Here is a 27,344-nt window from a genome sequence, read left to right on the forward strand (position 1 = left end):
TAACGTGGTTCGGCCCCTTGCCTACGTCCACGCCTTGAGTCACACCCAAGGTTTTCACAATCCACTAACACAACTCCTTCACCGGCGGAGAAGCCTTTACACCACGGGAACAAATCCCTTTCGCTCACCAAGAGCCTTTACACACGGGAACAAATCTATCAAGAGCCTTTCCGCTAAGTTCACCAAGAACCCTTGCAATCCGGTTCACCAAGAACCCTTGCAATCCGGTTCACCAAGAACCCTAGGTTCACCAAGAACCCTTTTACAACAAATGGAAGAGAATAACAAATACAGATGCTCCTTGAATGAGCTGATATTTGATACATTCAAATCCTGACACAATATCTCTCAAAGTAATGTATCACACTAAGATTAAAGAGCAAGAGAGAAGTTGAGCACAAATATGATGAATTAATTGAAGTGTGCTTGCAAATGATATATAACTATTAAGATCAATCTTTAAACAAGCCTTTGGACTTGTATTTATAGGCAAAATGAGCAACTAGCCGTTTTATGGGCGTTGGGCTAATATATTATTTGTTCACTTTGAAAACTAGCCATTTTATGGCCGTTGGGGTTCAGAACCCAACACAAACTGTCAACGGTTTCCTTAGGCAAGAAAACCATTCATCTCTCTGCCTGAAACCGTTGATGCACCTGGCGAAACCGTCGACAGTTTGTCCTGTTTGTTCATTATCTGAACCTTCTCATCTATGAAAATCTTCAACACGAAAGTTGTGAGGTTTTTTCTTAGCTTCTCATAGATACCAAGATCGCCCTTTTTGGAGTTCTCTAGCAAAAGTTATGCTCCAAGTACTGAAGGGTATTTTAGGAAATTCGAGAGAGGAATTTGAGTGGTGCATAAATGAGGTTTTAAACCCAACCAAGACCAAGTCTTTAAAAGATTATAACTTTAATATGATTTAAAACTTGTCCCATATAAAAATACATTTGAGTAAAGGATATTTTTATAAAACTCTTGTTTTGACTTTGCAAACTCGTTAAGTTTTGTTCTAAGAGTTTAGTGGTATCCTATATACTTATAACCTAATATGAAATGCATTTGATCAACTTTTGCTCAATGATCTTGTGTGAAACAATACCGTAAGAGTTACAATAGTTCTTACCTCAAAACACTCCCTATTACACTAAGACTTTGTTGGATATGCTGGAGTTCTTCCGAGTGAGTGTCCACCTTGATCTTTCCTACTCGAATGTTCACTCGGTCCGACCTTTGCATTTGATCCAGTACTTTCATGTATTTGTTACTTGTACCTGTACTAATTTGATCTGCAAAGATAGGTTAAACTTGGAACTACAAATTAGGTTAATATCATAAAAAAAAAAAACACATTAAATATGATTATGTAGCCAGTAAGGCTAACAAAAATAAGTTTTCATATTATATATATAAGTGGAATTTGCGTGAATTATTTTGTAGACAAAAATATCTTTCTAAAAGTAAGACTAAATATTCTCAAGGGGCTGTTTTGTTTACAACATAAAAAATATTTCCATGAAATGACATTCTCAAGAATCTCATTCCCAAGAATGGGATGACTACCTCATGGGATATTTTTGTTTGGTTTGCATTGTAAGATTCTTAGAAATGTACACAAGGTTTCCATGTCAACGTTTGGGTCAACATGGGAATTTCAACAGGCATTTTAAGAAGATGCCCATCATACCTTTGACATGTGTATATCTTATACAAAAAAAAAAAATTAATAAAAATATTTAATTAAATTCAGGCCCCTGAAAGTTTCAATAACCATAATTTAAAAAAAAAATCCAACACTAATTAAAAGAAATAATTGTGTTAATATGGTGTGCAAATAATAATTAAATTATTTTATTACAAAAAAATTATACTACTTTCATTTTATTAATAATTTATTAATTTAAATATAATAATAGAGTGTAATAATATTATATTATAGGGGTATTGTTGTCCAACTTGCCAAAATAACAGGGGCAATGTGGTAAGGAAAGTAAGATTCCTATGGAAATGAGATTCCATAAAACTTACCAATGGAAGAGGATGGGAATGAGATGCCCATGTTTTGTGAGAATCTTTCATTCTTAGGAATGTGAATATGCCTACAATATAGGATCTCAGACCCAAACAAATGTGGAAATGGGGTGCCATGGGCGTCACATTGTCAAGAATGTTGAAAGATGTTGCGAACCGAATGCCTCCTAAAATATGTAAATTTTTGTGCTATAAAGTAATTCAACCAAAATTAGATAAAATTACTCTAGAAATTCTTATTTAAAAATAAAATAAAAAACTTTTATTTGGTTAAAAAATAAAATAAACTAACAGTATATATATATATATATATACACACAAAAAGCACAAATAGGATAATGCTTTTTAGGAGAAAAATATCCTTAATGTGTTAAAAATAAGATAATATTCCTAAAAGAAAGTGAATTTGACCAATATTAGATAAAATTATATTTATAAAAAATATATTTTGGATAAGTTAAATTTTAACCCGACCTCAAATGAAAAAAAAGAAAGAAAAATATTTTGGCTAAAAAAGAAACTAAGCTAGCCGTATATATACGAGTTGTGTAAATCATTTTGTAGGAAAAGTTATTATTATTTTTTAAAACTAAGACTATAAGACAATGTAGTTCTACAAAAATAAAATTCAAGAAAAACTAGGTAGATACACATTTAATATTTTTTGAATAGTATAAGTAAAATCCATTCAATTAAAAAATAAAACAAATATAATGGTATTGTAGATACTATATAAAAGATTTATCTCAAAATAAAGTAGGTAAATTCTTTTGATGTCATAAAAAAATATTTTGAAGTATCTAACATTATCTAGATAGATAATAGCATGACTTCTGAAATTAAATTTTAAAAATAAAATTATTGCCGTAGAAGTACTCCCAAATAAGTTATTTGATATTTAGGGAAAAAAAAAAAGGTTAATTAATCATTGAGTAAACAAAAAAAAAATAATTATAAATATTATAGGTAGCAAACCATAATGTAGAATTGCAATAAATTTATTAGTATTTTCATTGGAAAAATTCATATGTTAAGATTCTTATAAAATAAAAATAATAAAAATTCATTTATTAAATTTCTTATTTATAATGATGTATAAATATTAAATTTAATACTTCATATAATAGTAATTAGAACATTCTTATCATATCACATCTTATATTTTTTAAAATTTTCTTGTCCCACATCTATGTGTTGTCATAATAGTATGTCATGTCAATATTTGTATTTTATAGTTTCAACTAAAATATAAATTTGTATAAATTACTTTGGATATTCATACTTTAATATTTATAAACTAAATTATGAGAATATATTATAAATTTTTTTTTTAAAAAATATATCGAAACTTTATTAAGAACTACAAAAAATATTTTACGTAATATTATTAACATGCAATCATGTGGAATGCATTTGACATATTTACTAGTATCTATTAAGAAGATTAATGGAAAAGTTTAGAAAAAAGAAGAGACTTGCATATGGTTTTTATTGACTTAATAACCCATAGAGGACCTAGGGAAGTTCTATGTTGGATTCTAAACAAAAAGGAGTATGCAGTTGGTATATTGATGTTATTAAGGAAATGTACAATAGAGTAATGACCAGTGTTAAGATTGGAGGTGGAGAATTTAGGGAATTTCTAATCGAAATATGTGTATGTCAAGGTTTTGGTTTAAGCCTTTATCTTTTTGCATTACTATTAGATGAACTTACCAAGGTTATGTTTCATGGTATGTGTTGTTTATAGATGATATTGTCTTGATTGAAGAAATTAGGAGTGAAGTAGAATTTGTTAGAATTTGAAGATAAGTTTTAGAATCTAGATGTTTTAAGATAAGTAGAAATAAAACAAAATATATGATATGTAACTTCAGTGATGATAGGAGGAATATTGGAGAGAAGATTAAACTTGAGGGTCAAGAAATTAATAGCACTAGTAGAATCTAATCCTTGGATCTATTGTGCTAGTAGGAGAGAAGATTAAACTTGATGGTCAAGAAATTGATAGCACTAGTAGGATTGGATCCTTGGATCTATTATGCGAGCAAAAAGAGAAATTGAAAAAGATGTAATACATAAAGTTAAAGTAGGTTGGGTAAAAATGGAGAGGTGCATTGGGCATGTCGTGTTATTGTAGATAGCTATAAGTCCAACTATACTATATGAATCAGAATGTTGGACAACTAAGAAACAATACAAGTAAAAGTTGCCAAATGAGAATACGAAGGTGGTTGAGTCGTATAACATTAAAAGATAAATTAAGGAATGAACACATTCATGATAAGTTAGGCATAGCACCAATAGAAGATAAGATAAAGGAGGTTGGCTGAGATGATTTGGGCACTTGCAACATAGGCCAAACGGTGCACTTATGAGGAGGAGAGTTAGTTACTTTTTAGTGGTAGTAGAAAAGATAGGAGTGATCGAAAATAACTTGGAATGAGATGATGAGTTAGGATTTAACAGCCTGAAATTGTCACAGAAAATTGCCCAAGAGTGTCTAAATTGGCAGAAAAGGAAGTCGACCCACCTAGTGGGACTTAAGGCTTGGTTTGTAGTTTGGTTGCTAGTTTTATTGAAGTCTTTTCTCCATTATTGGGTTGTAAATCAGAAATCTTTGTGTTGCTGAGGACAGCTCCACTTTATTCGAAATCTTTGTGTTGCTGAGGACAGCTCCACTTTATTTAAATGGATGCTGTTCAAGCAATATTTTTCTGTTTCCTTGGATACCTTTTATATCCCCTTGTTTTACGTATTGGGCTGCATAGAAATCTACTGCAGCTGATCAGCATTCATTCTTTCATCTTGTTCTTCCTTTGACTGATTAAGCTTTGAATCATTACGATGGAACAAATGTCTAAACCATTGTGAACATCAGAAAGAACATTGTCCATTCCTCTGTTTTAGTGGGAAAGTTGCTTGAAGTTTCCAAGCACTCTGCCTTTGAAAATTAGTCACAAAAATCTAGTGTGTGCGTAATGAGTTTGATATTTTCTTCTAGAAAGAAAGAATGATATAAGATTGACCATATTTTGCCAATTTACTTATTGGGCAAAAACACTCACCTCCCTTGAGGTTTGACAAAAAGACAGAGACCTGCCCCGAGGTTTCAAAAATGCCATATACCTCCCTTGAGGTTTCAAAAATACCATACACCTCCCCCGAAGTTTACCAAAAAGACATAAACCTCCCCTAAAAGAATTTGTCGTTTTTGCAAAGTACAAGGGGAGGTTTGTGTTTTTTCGCCAAATCTCAAGGGAGGTTCCTGGAATTCTTGAAATCTCAAGGGAATTTTAAAAACCTTAGGGGAGGTCATTATCTTTTTCTAAACCTCAGGGGATGTCAATGTCTTTTGCCCTTGCTTATTTTGTGGTTACTAACATTAATTAGTTGTTTTAATTTCATAAGTTTTGCTTAAAATACATTTTTCATTAGGTGGTTATGTTCCCTCTCTTATTCTTGGCTTTGCAGTTCTATTTAATTATGTCCGCCGGATCTTCAAAAATATATTTAGCCATGCGGAGCAGATTTCTCAGGTTCACCTTTTTATTTATTTATTTATTTATTTTTTCTCGCTTTATATAAGTAGCACACAATTGGTTTTTTCTTATTCTAACAAGCGACGTATCTTCAGCTGCTAAAGTTTGTGATTCAAACTCCGCAAATTTGTTAATTTGCAGTTGGCCTGGTTGTTTAATTACTTGTGTAAAGTCATGGTATGATAGATTTCTTCTTCCCTCTTCCATTATGACAAATCATAACAGAAGATTATTTGACATTGGAATATTTTTAGAACTCATGTGTCAATTAATGATCTACGAAGTTTGGCTACAAATGAAATTGTTTCTTAAATTTCTGCATTAAACAAAAAAATTTAGAGAACTTTGCTACAACACCTATGCCAGTATTTATCCTTCCCCAGTACTATATGAAGAAGGATTTGACATTCATTTACAATCCCTATGTTCAGGAGATCAATCTCCATGTATACCAATACATGAGTGTCTGACAGTGAAATTGCTATAAATAGCTCAATTATTTTGCCTTTGTGGGTTACTGCTTAACCATGATCAGCTTTCCCACCATTTTTACAGGCAATGATTGTTCGAGGGTTTAGAGGGGATAGCAGCAGTCATCAAATTTATTTCTTACCAGATCTGGCATTTGGGATAGCAGACATGGTTTCTTTGTTGTGCCTTGCTGGTGTTATAGGTGCTGCTGTGCTGTCCGAATACGTCCTCGTTTAATTTTGTTGCCGTTTTTGCCTTGGTAATTCTTTTATGATGCTTACCCATTGGGATTTTTAAATGCCTCTTTTTTGGTGTTTTGATTTCGGCCCTGCTACCTCTCAATTAATCTGATTAGCAAATAAACAAGCTTATCCATGCTTTTGAGCAGTTTCGCAGCAGAGCTATATGGGTTTGCCCTTTTCTTCTTTGGTGGAACTGCGGGAGTGGTTTTATACACATTAAGCATCACAAAGCCAACACATCTTAGGTGTTTGATGTGCAGCTCCTCTTTATTGTGTATACGTACAAAATGCATTTGAACAAAAAGAAGTCTTCTTGGAACCCTTTGTGTGATGTCCATTGCTGTTTGTTGGCCTCTTTCAAGTTCATCAATACAATTTCTATCAGCTAATCATATACTTCCCGTCAAAAAGGAATCTCTTTATTAGAGCTTTTCACTCCCTGGAGTTATTGAAGGTAATTTTGAATACTTCTGCTGGCATTAAATATATTTTGTTAATTTCTACCATTATATTGGTGTATTTGTGATACATTGTCATTTATACATTCTTTATTGAATTTTCAAGGTATTGTTTAATTTCTTTTCAGTTGAATCCTTTTTTTTGCAAATATATATATATACAAAGTTAAACTTGATGATGAAGAAATAAATAGCACTTGTAGATTTCGATTCCTTGGATCTATTATGCAAGCTAAAGGAGAAATTGAAGATGATGTAATGCATAGAGTTAAAGCAGGTTGGTTAAAATGGAGAAGTGCTTCAAGTGTGCTATGTGATCATAGAATACCCTTAAAATTGAAAGGGAAGTTTTATAGGACAGCTATAAGACCAGCTATGCTATATGGATCGGAATGTTGGACGACGAAGAAACATAATATCCAAAAAGTAAAATTTGCCGAAATGAGAATGCTTAAATGGATGAGTGGTATAACATTGAAAGATAAATTAAGGAATGAACATATTCGTGGTAAGTTAGGTGTAACTCCTATAGAAGATAAGATAAGGGAGGGACGACTCAGATGGTATGGACACTTGCAACGTAGGCCTTATAGTGCACCTGTGAGGAAGAGTGATTTAGTTACTGTGGGGGGCAGTAGAAGGAGTAGGGGTAAATCTAAAATAACTTGGGAGGAGATAGTGAGTAAGGATTTAATATCCTTGAATCTATCAAAAGAAATGGTCCATGATCGCATAAATTGGCGGAAAAGGATTCATATAGTCGACCCCACTTAGTGGGACTAAGGCTTGGTTTTGTTGTTGTTGTTGCTGTGTAATCTGTTTTGCATGTAATATTTGTCTGAAATTTCTTAATGCATTTTGAGAGGCTTTTCCTCCAATTTGTACTTCAATTATGAATTTGGAATAGGGCTAATAGGCACTCCCAATTAAATATGGCTGAAAAGAGACATTTGATGGATTTTTTTTTTTTTGCCAAAATGAGTTTTTTTGTTTGGGCAACAAATGAAACTTTCAGCAAATAATTGAAAGATTATGTCTGAAATCAAATTATTTAAGATGAACTGGACAGATAAAATTTACTTTTTTTCTTACTAACAATGACATCGATAAATTGTAGCATGTTTGGCTGTGTATTTTGCTTGAATGAAAATAGAGATGGATTCTAAAGGTATTTTCTATTGAGAGAACAACTGAATATTCAGCTCAAGTACTATACCAATTTGCTTGCCAACAAAAAAAATAAGAAATAATAAATGAAAGGGGCGGGGGGAGGGTATAGGATTGGCATATTCCTGCATTAATGCATCCATGTAATTCTTCCTTTTGCATGCCTATTTGTATTTAAACAGAACATGTAAGATTTAAATACTATAAAAATGCTAAATGGCGGCTTGATACATTTTTTTTTTTTTGGATTGAAAAAGAAATTCATTAGATAGGGACAGAATGTACAATTGGGAGAGAATACAGATCCTTATAAAATCTGAGAATCCCCAGAAAAAATAAAAAAAGTAAAAACACATAAATGTAAAAGACAGCCAAAGAAAATCTGAAATATGCTTCCCCTTAAAATTTCTTGCCCATACACCATAAAGAAGCCATAAACTGAACCTTTTCCTACACCAGCAAATATGATAACTTCTTCCCTGAAAATATATGAAAGTTGTATTCCTTTCACAAACCCCAAAACACTGCACATACAGCACAATTCGATTATGCAATTTATTCCTTCTTTCTACCATTCACCACAAAATAAATTGCCAAGAACTCCTCCACTGTCCTTGGGCAAAGCCAGGTTTCTCCAAAATAATTGAATAGCTTGTTCCAAACCTTCCATGCAAAACCCCAGTGCATGAAAAGATGTGAAACAGACTCTGAACAATCAAAAACAAGCATACATATATCAAGAGAGAAAGCCTTTAAGGGTCTCCGGATCTGCAGCAAGTCATTAATATTTATCCTATTAAGCACAACCAACCAAAGAAATGCTTTGATTTGGGAGGGGGGGGGGGATTTTGACCTTCCAGATAACTTTGTAGAGTGGAGGGGAGAAATTGGTACCAACTAAGTAATCAAAGAAAGATTTACAAGAATAAACACCCAAAGAATCTAACAACCAAGATCGATTATCATCTTTGGAGGATACCCTACAATTATTCAACATAACCAGCAAAGAAGACGCTCAATAGTTTCCCCATCATTCAAGGATCTTATAAAGTGAAAATCCCAACAAGGTCTGGGTCTACACTAAAAGAAAAAATGGGATCATTTTGCCCTGAGCTGAAGCAAAGTAGGCAAGGAAAAGAGGTGGACAAAACAACGTTCCCCAACCAAAGATCTTTCCAAAAACATTTATTACAGCCCTTATCCGAAGCAAATTTAGTATGGGAATAAAGAGAGGGTAAATCTGGGAAATAGCTTTCCATGGGCTTTCTGAAGAACATCTAAAACCCAAATTAGTATCCCACCGATTCCCATCAAGTCCAAACTTGCTTTTGATAACTTTTGCCACAAGGAAGTAGCCTCTAGCAAGAACACCAATGCCATTTAGCCAAAAAGAGTTGTATTCTTAGACCAAACTTCCCAGACCCACATCTCTTAGTTCTACAAACCATCTCCCATCTCACCAAATGGTCATAAAAATCCCTTTCTATTGACCAAACAAAAAATATCTCATAATCCTCTCAATCTTGCTAGTGACTCTTGTTGGAATTTTGAAAATAGAAAGAAATATAATGGAACACTAGAAAGAGAAGCCTGAATTAGAGGAATCCTCCCTCCCAAAGAAAAGGGCTCCCTTCCACCCATCTAAATGCTTGGGTGGAGGATCCCAAAAACTAATTGATCTAGGATTAACCCCGCAAAGGAACCCCTAGATAAGACAACGGCCACCCCAACTCAGCACGCCCAACTTCCAAAGCTAATTCCCTAACACGCTCGACAGGCATGTTAATAGCCACAATACCACTCTTTCCCATATTAATCTTGGGCTCAATTCCACCCTATCCTCTTGAAGCACTCTGCTTTCTTTACGCACAACTAAGGTTTTTATTTTTCACTCAAAATACTTTTCTTACATATTTATCAATAAATCAATCTAAAGCCAAATCCTCATCCTGAAAATGATGTCAAAGAACTTCGAATCTGACTTTGAGAACAGTAGCAAGGACTAGAGAGAATGTTTTATGAGTAAGCAAGAATGAGGCATGAATTGAGGCCTTCCCAGCTGGCCTATCTAGTCTTTTGCTGAATCACTGATGACTACTGACGCTGCAGCAGGATCGCGGTTTGTCTTTGGTGTGCTCTTCTTGAGACTGAGATGATGGTATGAATCAGGCCGTTCTTGTATCATCTTCCTTTCCAAAGAGAGTATGACCTTCCTTTTCATCCGTTCCTCCAATGAATTTCACTTTGTCTCGGTTCTCATCTAGAAAGATCGCATAGAAGATAGATTTTCTAGTACCTGTTTTTACTGGCATGTTTAGACATACGGTTCCCACTGAAAATCAAGTTGGTGAGCCGTGTGATGGGAAAACTTCGTGCACGGTTACAATTGATTCCTTTATTTAAGTGGTTCTTTCTTCTCCTTGTTCCTATTCCTAACTCCTCCCTAGGAGGCTGTTAGAAAAGTTCCTTTTTGACTCAACCAACGGGAACTTGAACTAAGGTCCATCTTAAAACAAGAACTAGAGTGGGCTAATGAATTGTTTTTCTAGAAAGAGTTTGATTTTAGTTTTCCTGAGTGAAAAGTTGTAAAAGGAGTGTGAACAGTTACCGAAAAGGAGTGGTATTAGGTAGTGATTGTGGCTCAGTGAGTCCTTTCTTCCACGATGAACTGTTGACACCAGTCCTACATTTTGTCTGTGGACCGAGAATCTTTTGCAAAGCTGCTCAAGAAGACCTTGTGCAGTGAACCCCCTACTGGTGGTTGTCCGTCGCCGTAAAGTAGTCCGCATGAAGCTTTTGGAAGAGGGTTAGTCTTGTGTGTAAGCATAGCATTTTTGCCAAGAAGAGCATTAATCAGTGCATTGTTCGCCTTCAATATCTTCATCTTTGCCCATTTTGTACATCTCTTTCGCATACAACTTTATACTAGTTTCATTCCGGATGGCTTCTCTGAATGAAGGAAGAAGTTAGTGAGAGAGGGACTGAGTCAATCAATCATAGGTCAATTCATTCAGGAAGACCTCAACCTTGACAACCTTCCAAAAATTTGGAGAAGCCTCAATATATTTAAGAAAGGAGGCTTATGATCCTCCAGGAAAAATATAGTATCATCCGAAAACTAAAGGTGTGACACCATGATCTCCTCCCTACCCACTCCTAGACCTTTCACTAAACCTCTATCCACCGCCCTATCAGCCATCCTACTCAAAACATTAGCCACTAACACAAACAAAAATGGAGAAAGAGGATCCCCTTGTCAAATCCCCTTCGTGGTCCTAAACCAAGATTTAGGCTCACCAATTACTAGCACCACAAAATTCACTTCAGACATGCAACCTTTCATCCATCTCTATTCTCGACCATCTCTCTCCAAACTCCTTCCTCACAAAAATCTGTCCACAAGTTTCAGCTCACTTTATCATACCCTTTTTCAAAAATCCAACTTAAAAACAAACCCATTCTTCCTCCTCCTAATATCCCAAACAGTTTCATTCGCAATCAGGATTGCATCCACAATCTCTCATCCCCCCACTTTTCCCCCACAAATGCACTCTGGGCCTTAGGAAATAGTCTTATCAAGCACCACTCTAAACCTATTAGCTAGAACTTTAGTGATTATTTTTTAGACACCTTTAGTTTTCGGAGATCTAGAGCCTTGATACATCTTAAAGAGCTTAGAGTGAACTATCTAATGGGATTGATATTTTTCTCGAAGTTTTGTTCCTTTTCTTTTGTATCTATAATGCTATCATCAATATAAGTTAGAGAATCTTATTACAATGCCATTTAAATTTTATTTCTTAAAAAAATATAATATAGTAATATCAATAAGTAAAAATAGAAATATTATGTTTGGAACAACGTGTGATGTGAATGTACTCCATTTTTGTGTGCAGGTTTTTAAATTTCACCAGAAGTACCAAAATTTCAGATTTCAGGTCAGGTTGAAGGAAAAATGCATTTGAATTTTTTCTTGCAATATTTAGCCAAAATTCATCAAGTTCCGAAAATTTTGACCAAAATTTAGGGAATTGTGGCCAAAATTTTAGAAAATTTTAATCAAAAGTTTAACGGGCACATTTTAGGGTTTCTTTTTCCAAACTGAGCAACTTGAGCTACTTTTTGTATTTTTTTTCATTCTTTTTACAAAATTGCAACTTGAGTGAACCCACACAAGTTTCCATCAACTTTGAGCTTATAAAGCCTTCTTGGACTTTGCCTTAGGCCTTTCAAGTTGGCTCATTTATTTGCTGCATATGAAGATACTGCCTTTTTTAGAAGAAAGCCCTTTGTTTGAGCACGTGAAACATATTTAAAAAATTGGCTAAAGTGTTTTAAATTAATTGTATGATTAGGATGATATCATAATACCTGATTAGATATTAAATAAGGAATAAATTGTTTAGAAAATTTTTTTATCAGCAAAAGAAAGATCCATTAAAGGGCACCAGGATGCTGCCCAAGTACAAAAAAAGAGACAACAGAAACAAAAAAGTATGGTATCACTTGTGTGACAGAGTATCCAAAAAAATCAAGAATTGTGTATCTAATTTATACTATGCATTAATACAGCTAGGAGTGGTCATTTGGAAGTAGTCATTTTTTATAAGTGTCCACCTGGGATCATTTCGATTAGTCCAATGAGGACACTATTGTAAAAGCTGCCAAAGGATTGACAAAGATGCCGAGCTCCCAGTCATTGGCATTTCTCACGAAGGGATTGTGACCCGTTCCATTTTCACTGTTCAAAATGCACTCTCAGAAGTCCCTCTTTACTATAGCCTAAACTGAAGATGTTAGGAAACTGAGTCTTGAGTGGAGTAAGCCCACACCATGCCAAAATAAAATATGGACACTAGGCCATTTTTGAATAGGTTGCCTGAAAACCCCTCTTGAATCAAATGGTATTTGAATTCTGCTCCTGTATTTCCCAAGAGGAGTTTTTTTTTTTGGAAAATATATGACCCTTTTGGGCACCATGCATGGAGTGGAGAAGAGGGAGATGTGGTACACTGTGACTTTCAAATTTTCTTCCACCTTTTGAGAGAGAATTGCACTCAACCAGCTAGTTTTTTTTGAACCTCTCAATTTTAGGCTTCCAATTCCTCATTTATCCTTGAACTTGGCTCAAGAGGAAGGCTGCAGTAGTTCAAAGGAAAATTTCCAACTTGCAGCTTACAAATACCAGCCAAGAAAGTGCCATCAACCTCATCCTCAATATTCAATAGGGATGCGCTCACTCTTTCCCAATTTGACTTTCAAACCAACAACTGCCTTGAAGCAAAGAAGGATGCACCTCAGGTTGAGGTTTTGGTGAGCCTCTGCCTCATATTAAATTGTTTAGATCATAAATAAATGTTATGTTAACTAGTAAGTTAAGCAAATGTTAGAAGAGCAAAAATGTTTTGTTAACTAGTAAGTTAATTAAATGTCAGAAAAACACTGTAATGATTTGAAAATTGTTATTATTTTTTACTTTGCATGATTGTATGCTATAAATTGAGATATATGCGCTTCCTTTAGTTTATTTTGGTTCTATATCATGCACGATCATCTCTTTAAATATTTCCCATTGTTTCACTCATAATATTCATAATTCACTATAAGTCTTCATTGTTTCTTTAAATTGAAATCAAAATTCTTACCAAAAGTGAAATTCCTGCTGAAATTTCTATTGATTGAGATCCTAAAAATGTTCATTGAAATCAAAATTTGAGTCTCTGGTTGTTTTCCTGTTGCTGTAGCCTGCTTGACTGATGAGTATTTGATGTTAAAAGTTTGAGAATTATGATGTATGAACATGCGGACAGGCCTTAACCCAGTTGTAGTGATGTTACAATCAAACCCGAAAGTCATAGGTAATTCTGGTTTAAGTTATGCAAAAAACCTCTCCCAATGTGGAGGTTAAGGCTATGTACATCATATACCACTGATATTACATGGGAGCATTGTGCGTTAGGTGTTGCATTTATTAATAATGGATGTGAGCATTTTAATTCTTCTAGGATAGATGTTTATGTATTTTTTAGCATGACATGAGCTTATATTTGCCTTGTATTGTTGCGATTTCATGTTAAAATGCCATTAACGTTATATTTTAGAAAATTTTTGTTCATTAAAACATTTGAGAATTTAGCTTTCAACAAATATCACTTTTGTATATTTGAAACATTTGTGGATTTATTTTTCCCCAATACAATAGCTTCCATGATTTATCTAATTTAGTTTTATTTTTTAATTACTATTTTAACTTTTAAGGTGAGAAAATAGTTCATCATATGTTTACTTTATATTAACATTTTATCCCTGCTGTTTTAATGATGTTATATGTTATTATTAAACTTTTGTTCAATGTTTTTTAGTGATCTTATATTTGAGGGCATAGTTGTCAAATCGAGACTTCACTTGTGAGTCAAAATCCCAAGTGTGGGAATCGAGAATTGAGAATCAATCAAATTGTAAGATTCGGTACAAATTTCAAAATGGGTTCCAAATTATATGCATATATTGACATAAGTACAACAAAAAAAAATATCAAAATACTTCAAATATCTTACAATAAAAAAATCAATTTTTCATGTATGCTTTCTCTAAACAAAGAAAAGTAAGGGAAGGAGGCAAAAAAATTAATAAAAAATTGAAACTTATGTTTTTTAAGGGAAGGAATCAAGAAAAAATTATAAAAAACTGAATTTTTGGTGTTTATCGACAATATAAAAAATAATCTTTCATGCATATTATTTCTCTCAATAGCAAAATACTATACTCCTCTAAAAGTGAAGAATGGTTTCGTGAAGACAACAAATGACCTGAAGTTCTCTCTCTTCCCCCCACCCCCCTTCTTTTTCAGTTCAAAACAGACTTAGAGAAGGAATGAAAGGGAATTGTGTTTTTAAAAAAAACAGAATGTTTTTGAGGTTTTAAATCTGTCAGTTCTGACTAGATCCGATAGGTTTAGAATCATATCAGTTCATTGGATTCTGGGGGTGACTCAATAGATTCGACAATGATTTGATTGTTTTTTGATTCTGTAGCAAGTTTCAAATGGATTTGGAGTGGTATTGAAATGAATTGTATGATTCGAATCACATCTTAAGATTCTAACAACTGCGCTCGAGGGTTAGGGTGCTCAGTCTCAATTTGATTACAAAAGAAGTTGTTGTAGATGAGATGGTTGAAGAGCTTGATGCAAGTTTGAGCGCCTAAATTAATCTCAAATAAAACTTAAATGAACCACATTTGAATGATTCTTTTGTTGAAGAGCTTGCTAGAAATCTATTCTAATGTTCGTTTGTCTTTGAAATTCAGCACTACTCTCATTCCTCTGCATTCCTAGAGCGTTAGCTAGCCTTTTTTGTGAAATGGGTATTCCTTTTGATGGGTTTTGATTTCTTAGGACTTTGCGTATATATGTGTGTTTGTTGGATTTATTCTTTCTAAACAATGTATATCAATTTTGAGATTCACATTTGATATTGATATTGTACAAGATTGCCCAAGTAATCTCATTTCAACTATTGGCTTTAGTTTTTGAGAGCTCATTTCTTTTTTATTTTTCAAAATTTTTGGCTAGGTGTCAAGGGCTTAACTTTGTGGCATTAGTTAATTAATGGAAAAATTAAGAAGAATAGCTTTTGTCCTCTAGGATTATAGAATCGGAGATGGACTATCTCACGTTGTGCAGTTGAGGCGGGCCTCCAATGAAAGAAGAACTTCCATGAATGAGAATAATTTATAATGGGTCAACTTTGCAGTGAAGTGTTTTAAGCTGTTTTGGTGCTATCCCGTGATGACTGGTTATTTCTTGTAGGGTTTATGTTTTGGTGGAAGTTGGCCATTTTGTAGGACACTGAAAAATATCAAGGCGAATGGTGAAAATTATGACCAATAACTCTGAATTCTTTGCTCGAATCCAATAGTCAGCTATGTCAGTTTTCTTACGAACCACAAATACTTCATCACTGGTGTTTTGAACCCAATTGGATGATTTCAGGCTGATGTTCTTGCTTGTAAGATTTGTTAGTCTTTATGGGCTTATGAGTTAATGAGGTTGCCTTTGTAGGTCAATATGATTTTGATTTGTTTGCAGTAACCAAATTCAATATGGCTATCTATTTATTCTTATCTTGCTGTTTTCTGGTTCAATTATCTTCTTTTACCTTCTACACCTATGTATGATTCTTGAATATGCCCGCAGACGAATTTCATGTTTAAGGCATATGGGCTATGGTGTGTGTACATTTGGTTTTTGGGACACTTGTATCTCTCAAAAGATTTTTCTTTTTAACCAAATATAAAAAGAAGTTTGTATTTTTTTTTAAAAATGAGAGAGAAAGAGAGAGAGAGATATTGAAATATCAAGGTGAAATTTTTGAAATTTCAAAAAAGATTTTTATTTTTATTTAATTTTAAGAAAGTTAATATCTTTTAATCTTACTTTAATTTGGGTGGTAGAAAGTTCGGGCATACGACCACAACTCCATGAAACAATTTAATTCCGGATGCCCCAATTCCTTTGTGAGGAAATGGAAAATGATAATTGATTAAAATACTTAAATGGAGAGAGCAAAGCCAACAAATCAGCACATATAAAAGAGTAATGCTCTTTGGTATGGGCTGTGATAGCGATAATTTTACTTTATATAATCAAGGAAAAAAAAAAAAAACTTATGAGTTGATAATTTTTTCCTTCATTTTAAAGATAATCTAAATCTTATCACTTTATTTATTTATTTTTTAAAAATTATTATAGTTGCAAGCCACAAATGCTTATAAAATAATCTTAATTTTAAAATTTCATTAATGAATTAGATAACAAGTTAATTCTTATTTAGTTTCAAGTTGGCATGTCTATAAGTATAAATAATATGTTGTTCACAAATTTAGTTTATAATTCATTTAGATTGACATTATTTTATACATATGTTTAGAAAGTATTTCCTCTCAAATGATCACTAAACTTTATTTGTATTTTTAAAATTTTTTTCCCTATATTTCTTAGGAATAACTTGGGCAGATGTAGGGTTTGGCATGGGCCTCAGTGTGCCCTATGTTGGTTGGTTTAGTTGACAACACAAGAAGGGGGATGAATCAAGCCTGATGAAATCAATTTAGCATATTTTTTATTAAAGAAAGCAAATCACACAAATAATAAAGTAACTAAAGAAAATAAGGGAAGAGAGATACAAAACCGGCTATCTCAAGCTTATGTCCACTCTCACGAACTAACCGCCTTGAGGTTCCATTGAGAAATTTCCTTTCTTTAATGGAGGCAAGGTAACCAAAATACACCCTTGCTTTGATGGAGGTACGACAAGATTTGAATCCGAAGAGAATGATTCCTTCAAAAGGAAAGATGTACAACTTAGTGATCAAATTTGATTACAAAAACTTCTTTAAGACTATCAAAGGGGTAAGAATTTTTTAGTTTTTATCTCTTTGAATAAGATGAACAAATTTGAGAGATTGCAGAGACTTTAGGATTAGGAGACTGACCAAATGTATAGTTGTATCCTCTTGTTGCTTTCTTTGGGCTTATAGGGCATATATATATATATACAAAATTTGGAGTCAAAAGCTAGTCATTTTTTACCTAATGAAACTCAGTCTGGGCAATCGTCCTGCCGAGGCCTTTCAACCTAACCCAAGGGCTGGTCATCCTATCCCTTAGCACTATGCACAAGACAACCCACTCTTACTTCATTTCAAATTCCTTTTAAATAAAAATAATTCATTAAATTTGAGGTTTAAAACAAGGTTTTCTTGTGCTATAAGGTGATAAAAACATGACGTTTAAGCATACCAAATTACAATTGAGAGAGATAAATAAATATAAAAAGATAAATAAAGAATCTTCAAACTCTTCTAATTTTCAAGCTCTAATGACTTAAAATCTATTGATTCACAACTTAAAAGTAAATATATTAACAAAATAGTTTGTTATAATAAAAAATAAATTAATGAAAAATTAGAGTTAATGTTGTGTATTTGAAATTCTCCTGTGAGACATTATTTTAAAAAGCTTATCATCTTGAAAAAATATAAGCATAAATATTTATTAATAACTAAAATGAAAGGTATATGGTAACAAAAACAAGAAATTTTTTTACTTATAATAATTTTAGGTGTCAAAGGTACTTTAAAGGAAGACTTGTAGTAATGTCATTGGACAAAGTTAGCATACAAGTCAAGAAAAAAGAATCTTCAAAACTAAGTCTCATTATGTTTGAATGTAATGTTAATTTGCTATGCTATTGTTTAAAGAATAAACATGCGAAGTACCTTTTGATGAAGTGGAGGTTAGTGATTGGTTATGTACGTGATGAATTGGATGACAATGGACTTGTTATGCTAGCACTTGTTAGAGGTATAAAGATAGTGCCCTATTTCACAAGGGATACTATATGGAATAAAGATGGCGGAAAAGGAATTGTAGGATTTGTAGAAGTTCGTAGAAAGAAGGAATAAAAATAGGGAGAAGAATAGAGTTGGATCAAAAAGGGGAAGGAGGAGATGGAAAAAATAGGATAAAGATAGAGAAAAATAAGATATACACACACACACACACACACACACACACACATACAGGCGTTGTATTAAGCATTGGATTGGTTTGGATGTTCGATTTAAGGTTCTTTTACAATGGAAATTACACATATTTATACCCCTTTTAGCTCAAACTTACATGAATTCTATGGTTACAAATTATAAATTCAAGACATTAATTCTACTGATAAATTTGAAATGTTTCTAAACATTAATGTTAATAATAATTTAATACATTTCAAATATTAAAAATCATAATTATTACACTTGACAAAACTTTCAACCATTAATGACTATGTCTAATGCTTATTTCCTGTTTGTGTGATGTTTGGGCAACCTCTATCTCCCAATGATTAGGTGAGCTTTATTGTTGATGATTGATCTATCGCTTGGATGGCTACTTATAACTCCTTGAATAGTTGGTCAATGAATGACTTGCCTCGATAGGTGGCCTTCCTTTTTAGTCCCTACGCAACTAGGCAATAAGTGATTTGCCTTGCTTAGGTGATTGCCCCTTGCGTTGGGTAAGATTTGACTCACCTTACTTGGCCAACTACATTTATGTAGGACACAATTGATTTTTGGGTTAATGACTTCTAAAAATCACGTGATCTTCTCTTCTCATGCTTTACAGATGTGCACAAAAATTGCACAAACAATGCCCACCATGACTTGCTCCATTTAGTTGCATTTAATGCCTATAAATGAGCAACCATAGTAATTATTGTTTTATAATTATAATATTATTATTTTTACTTTTTGGTTTGAAGTGTGTATTTACTCTCACCATCTTCTTAGGTCAAACAATTTCCTGATTGGTCAAATATATTGTAAGCGATGGCCCCTAAGCATATAGGACTTAGAGCACATTTCGACTGATCAAAGGTGAAGAATAAAATTTGGTCACCAAATACAATCGACCTATTTAAGATCCTTTTGATATAATCTTTGTGCTCAAGAACACTCAAACCATCATCATTGGCAAGCTTTGAGTCCTTGACTTAAAAAAAAAGTTCTTGAATTCTCCATACTTGACTTAGATAGAATTTTCTTCCTCCTTAGTATGGTTGACCACTAAAGAATCCTCATAATTTTTGTCAATGGTGGGCTTGGGTTCTTTTTCCTTTTCTATGTAATCAACCAGTCAATGATTTTGATGATCCTCATAGTCGGTGACATTTGTAAAAGATTTTGATGGTCCTCATGTTGTTAAGTATGGTCGAAATCATTATAGGTGATGGTTCAGACAAGAGGAAATCATGGAATAATGGATGGTCCCCTCTAATGTCTACTTGATAAAGAGCGAGTGCCCAAACCCATCACAATAGGCGATGGTTCGACCATACTAATAGAAGGATTGTTGGGGAGTTATAGCAAGAGTTTCTATTGTGAATCCAAAATCATTGAACGTAGTTTTACACATATTCGCCATATATCTTAGATCTTATTTCACCCTTTAAATCATTTGTACGAAATTTTTTTTTGGAAATTTGTTGCTGAATTGTAGCCAAATGAACTTTGTGAGTCCAATTAGCATTGGAAACATAGTGTTTTGTGTCTCGTCATTGCATAAGCATGCCAAAGAAATGTTTATGAAATATATGCATAAATTTTTTTTTTTTGTAAAGATGGTGTGAAGGTTTTTGGTTGTGCCTGTCCCTGTAAAAGGTTTTGGGATTGTTCCTTACACAAGGAGTACACTATGGCAAAAGGATTTTATGATAAGAATCTTAGAATAATATAAAGGGAGGGAGAACAAAAGGAGGCGAACAAACTGAGATTAGAAGAAGTAATAATGGATAGAAAGAATTAGATTAATGATGAAGGAATAAGAGAGAGAGAGAGAGAGAGAGAGAGCGAGAGAGAGAGAGAGAGAGAGAGAGAGAGAGAGAGAGAGAGAGAGAGAGAGAGAGAGAGATAGATGGCATTGGGTCATTTAGGAATGGGCTAGTTGCACTAATACCTTATGTTGATTTAAGATCTTTTTTAAAACATAAATTAGACTTATTTATACTCTTTTCAAGGCAAACCTACACCAGTTCTATAGTTATAAATTATAAATTCAAAACACTAATTGGGTTGTTTCTAACATTAATCATAATAAAAAATTCTGGTGATTTCTAAACAATAAAAGACTTAAATATTACACTTGATAAAAACTTTCATGCCATAATGGCAATGTCCAATATCTTTTTGTTCCTCACATGATGACTGGCGAGCTCAATTGCCTGGTGATCATCCTCTGTTGTTCAGGTGACCACTTGTAATTTCTTAGATGGTTGGGTGATTAGTGATTTGTCTCGCCTTGAAAACCTTCCCTTTTAGTCCATAGGGTAACTAGACAATAAGTGATTTGCCTTGCCTAGATGACTATCTTTTGCCTTGGACGAGTTCTAACCCACCTTATTTGGATGATTGTATTTACCCAATATGTGAATGAGTCTTTGCTTAGTGACTTTCAAAATGCCATACAACCTTCTCACATAGAACTTTATAGATGTGCAAAAGATTGCACAAACAGTTATGGTCATATGACAAACTAGGAAACAACCTATTCATAATAGTTAAACTATCTTTAATAAAATATTAGGGGTGTATAGTCAAGTCAACACAGTAAAATACTCGAACTCGACTCAACTCAAAAATATTAAGTTCAAAATTCAACACGATCTTGATCGATTCCATAATTGTTAAACTCGAATTCAACTCAACTCAACTACAAGTTTATAAAACTTGAACTCGACTCAATTAAGCTCGACTCGATTATAAATTAATATTGAATACATATGTAAACATATATAATGTACACATAATATTAAATATATTTATAAAATATATATTATATGAAATGTATAATATAAAAAATAATAAAATAAAAAAGATCGATTAGGTTCGAACAAGAGTACTATTATTGAGCTCAAACTCAACTCTTTAAAATACTCTTTAAAAAAAGTTAAGTAATAATTTGTAATCTCAATTAAATTACATTTATTAAATGATATACTAGATACAAATATCAAATGAAGAAAATGAATATTTGGTCAAAGAACGTTTGGAAATGGAGCTGAAAATAGCTCTAAATGCTATCCCAAAAGATTGTAGTTTAGGACCTAATGGTTTTGATTCAGGATTTTACAAATCTTGTTGGGACTTTATTAAAGAGGATATGTTGGAAGCTGCCAAGGGATCATTTAGGGGTGTGCCTCTCCCTAGTAGATATTTCACTTCTTCTTACATTGTTCTTATCCCTAAAGTAAAGGATCCAAGAATCTTTGAAAAGTTTAGACCAATTAACCTGTGTTCTATTGCCTACAAAATTTTTTCAAAGATTATTGTAGGTAGATTGACACGATGCTTGAATAGAATTATCTCTCCGGAGCAAGGGGTTTTTCTCCCCGGTAGAAGCATTTTTGAAAATATTACTCTGGTGCAGGAAATGATTCACTCAATCAACAGAAAAAGTAAAGGGGAAAATGTAGTTTTAAAAGTGGATATGTCAAAGGCTTATGATCAGGTTTACTGAAAATTTTTTATTTGGGTCTTTGAGGGTTTTGGCTTTTCTAGTCAAGTTTGTAACTTAATAACAGAATGTGTTAAGATCCCATGGTTTTCAATCATGATGAATTGTATGTATAGCAATTTTTTCAAGTCTCAACGAGGCCTTCGGCAAGGTGATCCGCTATCTCCATATTTATTTATTTTGATCAAAGAGATTCTTTCTAGATTATTAAAAAAAAATTGAGGAAGGCGGGATTGGAAATTTTTATCTTCCGAGGGGAGCTCCTTTAATCTCTCATTTATTATATGTGGATGACTTGCTTGTTTTTGCTAACGGAGAAAGAAGATCTTTGAAGATGTTGAAGATGTTGGATTTGTATGAAAGTTGGCCTGGCCAATTAATCAACAAGGAAAAATTTAGTTAGAATTTAAATTCAATTGCAAAAACCTCAAAAATCCTAAGAAACTGAATCTGAACTATGTTCAGTAAATTTTTCTTTTCTTAATTTTTTTTTTTTTTGGAATTACACAAGTTTGAAATTAAAATGCATTCCCTAAGAAGACAATCTGGCCTTTGGGTTAAGTATTACATGACTGAACTCCTATACTTGGGATAGCTTCCGAGCTAATCATTTTTAGAGTGAGTTAATTACCATTCGTGCATTATAAATCATGATCCTATTCACAAACTCAATCGCACAGGTCAAATATCAAGTGATTTGTCATTATCAAAACAGAATTAGACTCATAGAGTCAGCACATGTTATTCCATAAAACCCATGAGAAGGGACAATGTAAAAACAAGTGCGAGAAGTTTTCCTCACTCCTAAAACAAATGACACAAACACTGGGAGTTATTCCATCCCCAAGTCAATATTGATCCCCTCAAAAGTGGATTCTCTCCCCACCACTGACTTAATAACAAACATTAGGAATACACAAGTAACATTAGGAAAGAAAGAACGAAAATAACAAATCACGCAAGTAACATTACATCCTTAGTAAATCAAGATAAGACAATCAAATTAAAACAACTCTAGGCACATGTCCCCACACAAAAAAAAAAAAAACAACACACACACACACACACAATCACACAGACCCCCACACGCACATTGTCACACACACACACACACACACACACAAACACAATCATTTGCAGCCACACACACACACACACAGTCATTTGCAAAGGAAGAAGAAGAAGAAGAAGAAGAAGAAGAAGAAGAACCTAGGAGTGGCAGCGGTGGCAATGAGAAGAGGGAGCAGTGGCGGCGGGGGTGAGAGGAGGGAACATTGCACGGGGAGGAGGAGTTAGGGAAAATGTGGGGAAAAACCGTGGGGGAATAGGGTTTTGGGTTTTATAGTATTAGTGACGGTTTCAAAACTGTCACTAATACTCTAAAAACTATCACTAATAGTTAAATAATTTATTTATATATATTTAATTAAAATAAAAATAAAATGATCATATTAATCTAAATGCAATTTACATAAAAAAAAATTTATAATTTTTTTTTTTAAATTTACAAAATGATGATGTCAATTAGAAAATATTTTTATTATTTTTCAATTGTCATTTACAATAAGATTGTTATTGTAAAGTTTATTTTAAAATATAAAAATTAAGTAAAATAATTATAATAATTTTTACTATAATATTTTTAATTGATATTGTTATGCATTTTGTTATTTTATTCATATTTTTTACATTTTAGTTGATTTAAAGACAAAAATGAGTATTTTTTTACTTAAGCTTTTTTTTTTTTTTTTCAATTTTCATATTTAATTTTTTTTAATAATTTTTTATAGTGATAGCAGACGTCCCTAAATTTCCCCTATATTTCAATTTCCTAAATCAAATTGGACACTTTTTTTGTTGTATTTCAAAGTTAGAAGTTTAAATGTCTAAAAATAATGTGCACAATTAAATTCCTAAAACCAAACTGTCAGACTCGCCCAAGGGTATTATTCAACTTGATCATTGTGCAGCCAAGACATTATACTCTCCTGTAGATTGATTTGGAAAGAACAAAGTCGATTAAATAATTGAGATATTAATGGCTTTAAGTTGTGGGCCTTAAAGGGGTAAATTTGGCATTTCACAAAGAAAAAGCAAGTATTTCTAGTTGTATTTTTATTTTATTTATTTATTATTTAATAATAATAATAATTATAATTATTATTATTATTATTATTATTTTTACAATAGAGGTCAAAGTCTAGTCCTAAAATTGCAAACGAGCCAAACCAAGTTGAGTTGTGGCGAGCTCGAGTTTGACTCAACCTTAAAGTTTTTTATTTGGGCTTGGCTCTTTAGTTTGGGCTTGGCTCTTTAGCATATATATAACTCGAATTCAACTCAACTAAAGCTTATATAAGCCGAGCTGAAGCTCAAACTTGACTTGAATGAAGGAAGTTCATTTCAAACTAATAAATGAACCAAATCACTAAGCTAATTAAATTGATTGATAATTAACAAATATAATTTCAAAAATATATATTTTAAAGTAAAAAATTTAAAATAAAATATTTAATGATATTAATATCGAGTTTGTTCACGAGCCTAATACGAAACTAGTTAGTTCGAGTTAGTTCACAAGTTACTAACAAACTAATAACTTGGAGAGCGTAGAACAACGGAGAGTTGTATATGCTGTGTGCGGGAAGGATGAATCGCTTTCGAAAAGGAATCTATTGATTCTCTCCCAATTGGTTGGACTATAGGTGTGATGATTTACTTCATAGGCGAGGTTTCTGGTTCAAGTCCAGGATGGCCCATCTGCGCCAAGGAAAAGAATAGAAGAAGCACCTTACTCCTTCATGCAAGCTCCACTTGGCTCGGGGGGTTATAGCTTAGTTGGTAGAGCTCCATTCTTGCAATTAGGTCATTGCGATTATGGGTTGGATGTATAATTTCCCAATTAGTAATGATAGTATCTTGTTCTTGAACCACTGGCTCACTTTTTCTTAGTAATAGGAAAACGAGTGTAACGCTCCGAACCCTTAAACCCGGATCTGGTGCATTATACCTGATAAAACCTGATAATCCATAAATCAAAACATATGCAGTGGAAAACATAAACATAGTCTCCATAAATATAATACCAGTGTCTGCTATTTACTATCTACAATCCATGTTATCCATTCATTACCAGCATTTCCATATATACACTTATCTCCAAAACATTTCAGTATTCACAATCATTCCTTTCTCAGCAAACTTAAAATATAAAAACATAACTTAAAATATTTACATCCCCAATATGTTATAAAAAATATACCCTTTATCTTTATAATCCTCAAAATGCTAAAAACCCTCGAGCTCTCTAAGCTCGACCTTGAGGATGTCTTGAAAAAGAAATATTCGTATTCGGGTGAGACATATCTCAGTAAGGGAAGAAACAATATATTAAAAATAACGTATGGCTAACATGAGATTTATAGATATCATTTTAATAACATTTGTAAAATGTTATCATAACACTGAAACCATTCTTTGAACCTAATCAATCACATGCAAAGATTTAACCCACGAGATTACCTAAGGATAGAGGTGATTACCAGCCCATACAAGTAACACCCCTCTGCTCTGATACTTAAGCAACTCTAGGATCGCTGACGAAGCATACCAGGACACTCACCTTATTCAGTAAGCCCTTAAGTATAAAATTGATCTCGTACTCACAAAGTTCAACAAAGGTTTACTAGTGAAGGCTCCAAAGATAGGGAAATCTACCCGCTCATACAAGTAGGTTCCCTCCACCCTAGTACGTTATGCAGCTACTGCCACATCTGAAGTTTCTAGCACTCTCGCCTTTCTCAGCAAGCCCTCAGGCGAAGAGTCTGCCTCGCCCAATCATAACATGTTCTACGTGCATAATTACTTCTAATATCATAATACATTATTCTTTCTGTCATTATTCAATCATTCACATCTATTCGTGTTCATAGCTTAAACATTGCATTACATTTCACATTAAGTGACTCTTTCCCATTTTCATCGTTCACATTTTACATTTCATTCCATTGTCATTTCATTGCCATTTCATTTCGTTTTCATTTCATTCATTCGTACTACAGCTAATCTTTAGCCGTCATCAGTTAGTCCACATAAAAATGCGCTAGAATTTGCTAACATAGCTCCTTTTAGCCATCATTAGTTAGTCCACATAGAAATGCATTAGAATATGCTAACATGGCTCCCTTTAGCTGTCATCAATTAGTCCACATAGAAATGCGCTAGAATCTTCTAACACAGCTCCTTTTAGCTTTCATCAATTAGTTCACAAAGAAATGTACTAGAATCTGCTAACACGACTTTTTTTAGTTTTCTTACGTTTACATGGTTGCACTAACATGCACAAGCAGTGTGGTTCATATCATATTTTATTCTCAATGCATTACTTACTTAACCTACATCTCATACATATAACGTATATTTGCACAGAACTTACATTTACTCATACCACACAATTTAATAGTAGAATTCGTACATATTCCTGTAAAAGAGGCCAACCCACATTTAGCATTTAAATACTGAAAATATAATTTCCATTTCTTACTTAATTTCCCAGAAAATACCTTTCACTTTCATAAGTTCATTTCCACATATACATAACTAAATAAATGGTCCCAGGCTCAGAAAACATAATTTACATGGTTGGCATTTTAATAATCCACACCAAAACATATACATAAATATAACATAATTTATTACCTTTAATTTCATAAAATTTTATTTAATATACAATTTCCCTTTACCTGACTTCTAAACTACACCGGTAGGATCCCCGAACTGATACCTACGACGTTTACTTGGACCCTTAATAAAAAATCCTAGTTTAGCTAATTATTCCTAAATAAACTACTATTTTCACATTTTCTCAACTGACTCAAATTTTAGGAAAAATACTTATTTAACACTCCCAAGGTTTCAAATAACAATATTCGTTAATAAAATTCCCAAAATAACTCACTTATCCTGATTTTGGGACGTGTTCCAAACCTCTTAAATCTACGATCGGCACCTATAGCCTTGTAGAGAACAATCCTACGACCTCGTGGTAGTTCGGGATCGTCAAACCAGATCAAATTTGGCTTGAAATTGAAGAGAGAAGGTTGGGAAAACCGTTTTTGAGAGAGAGAAAGAGTGAATCCTCGAGTTTTCTCGTTGAAAATAAGAAAAATTCTATTCATAGGCAGGACTTCGTCGATGAGACACGTGGGTTCGTCGACGAACCACTGAAGAGACTTCGTTGACGAGAAGATACATTCATCGATGAAATTCAGAGTTTAAAATTTACTCTCTCGGGATTCCTTCGTCGACAAGAAACATATTTTGTCGACAATTTCTAGGACACTCGTCGACGAAGGCAAAACATTCATC

At 33.2% G+C, this 27,344-nt stretch overlaps 1 protein-coding gene across 4 annotated transcripts in view; it reads left to right on the plus strand.

Annotated features, from left to right (window-relative positions):
* The window catches only part of LOC131150164 (protein ABCI12, chloroplastic), a 32,651-nt gene extending 16,594 nt beyond the window's left edge, over positions 1-16,057 (plus strand). Inside the window, exons 6-11 of one of the 4 annotated variants that reach the window (XR_009135486.1) lie at positions 5,507-5,571; positions 6,130-6,304; positions 6,434-6,741; positions 11,809-11,850; positions 13,007-13,225; positions 15,723-16,057. Coding sequence is in view for 1 of the 4 variants with exons in the window: in XM_058100749.1 (XP_057956732.1) it covers positions 5,507-5,571; positions 6,130-6,282 (218 nt within the window). In the remaining 3 variants the exon portion in view is untranslated. Of the gene's footprint in view, positions 1-5,506; positions 5,572-6,129; positions 6,305-6,433; positions 6,851-11,808; positions 11,851-13,006; positions 13,226-15,485 lie in introns of those variants that run through there. The other 3 variants (XR_009135484.1, XR_009135485.1, XM_058100749.1) reach the window with 3 other exon arrangements.
* Positions 16,058-27,344: the final 11,287 nt, after the last annotated feature.

This window comes from Malania oleifera, chromosome 3 (assembly GCF_029873635.1).
Source record: "Malania oleifera isolate guangnan ecotype guangnan chromosome 3, ASM2987363v1, whole genome shotgun sequence".
Classification (NCBI taxonomy): Eukaryota; Viridiplantae; Streptophyta; class Magnoliopsida; order Santalales; family Ximeniaceae; genus Malania; species Malania oleifera.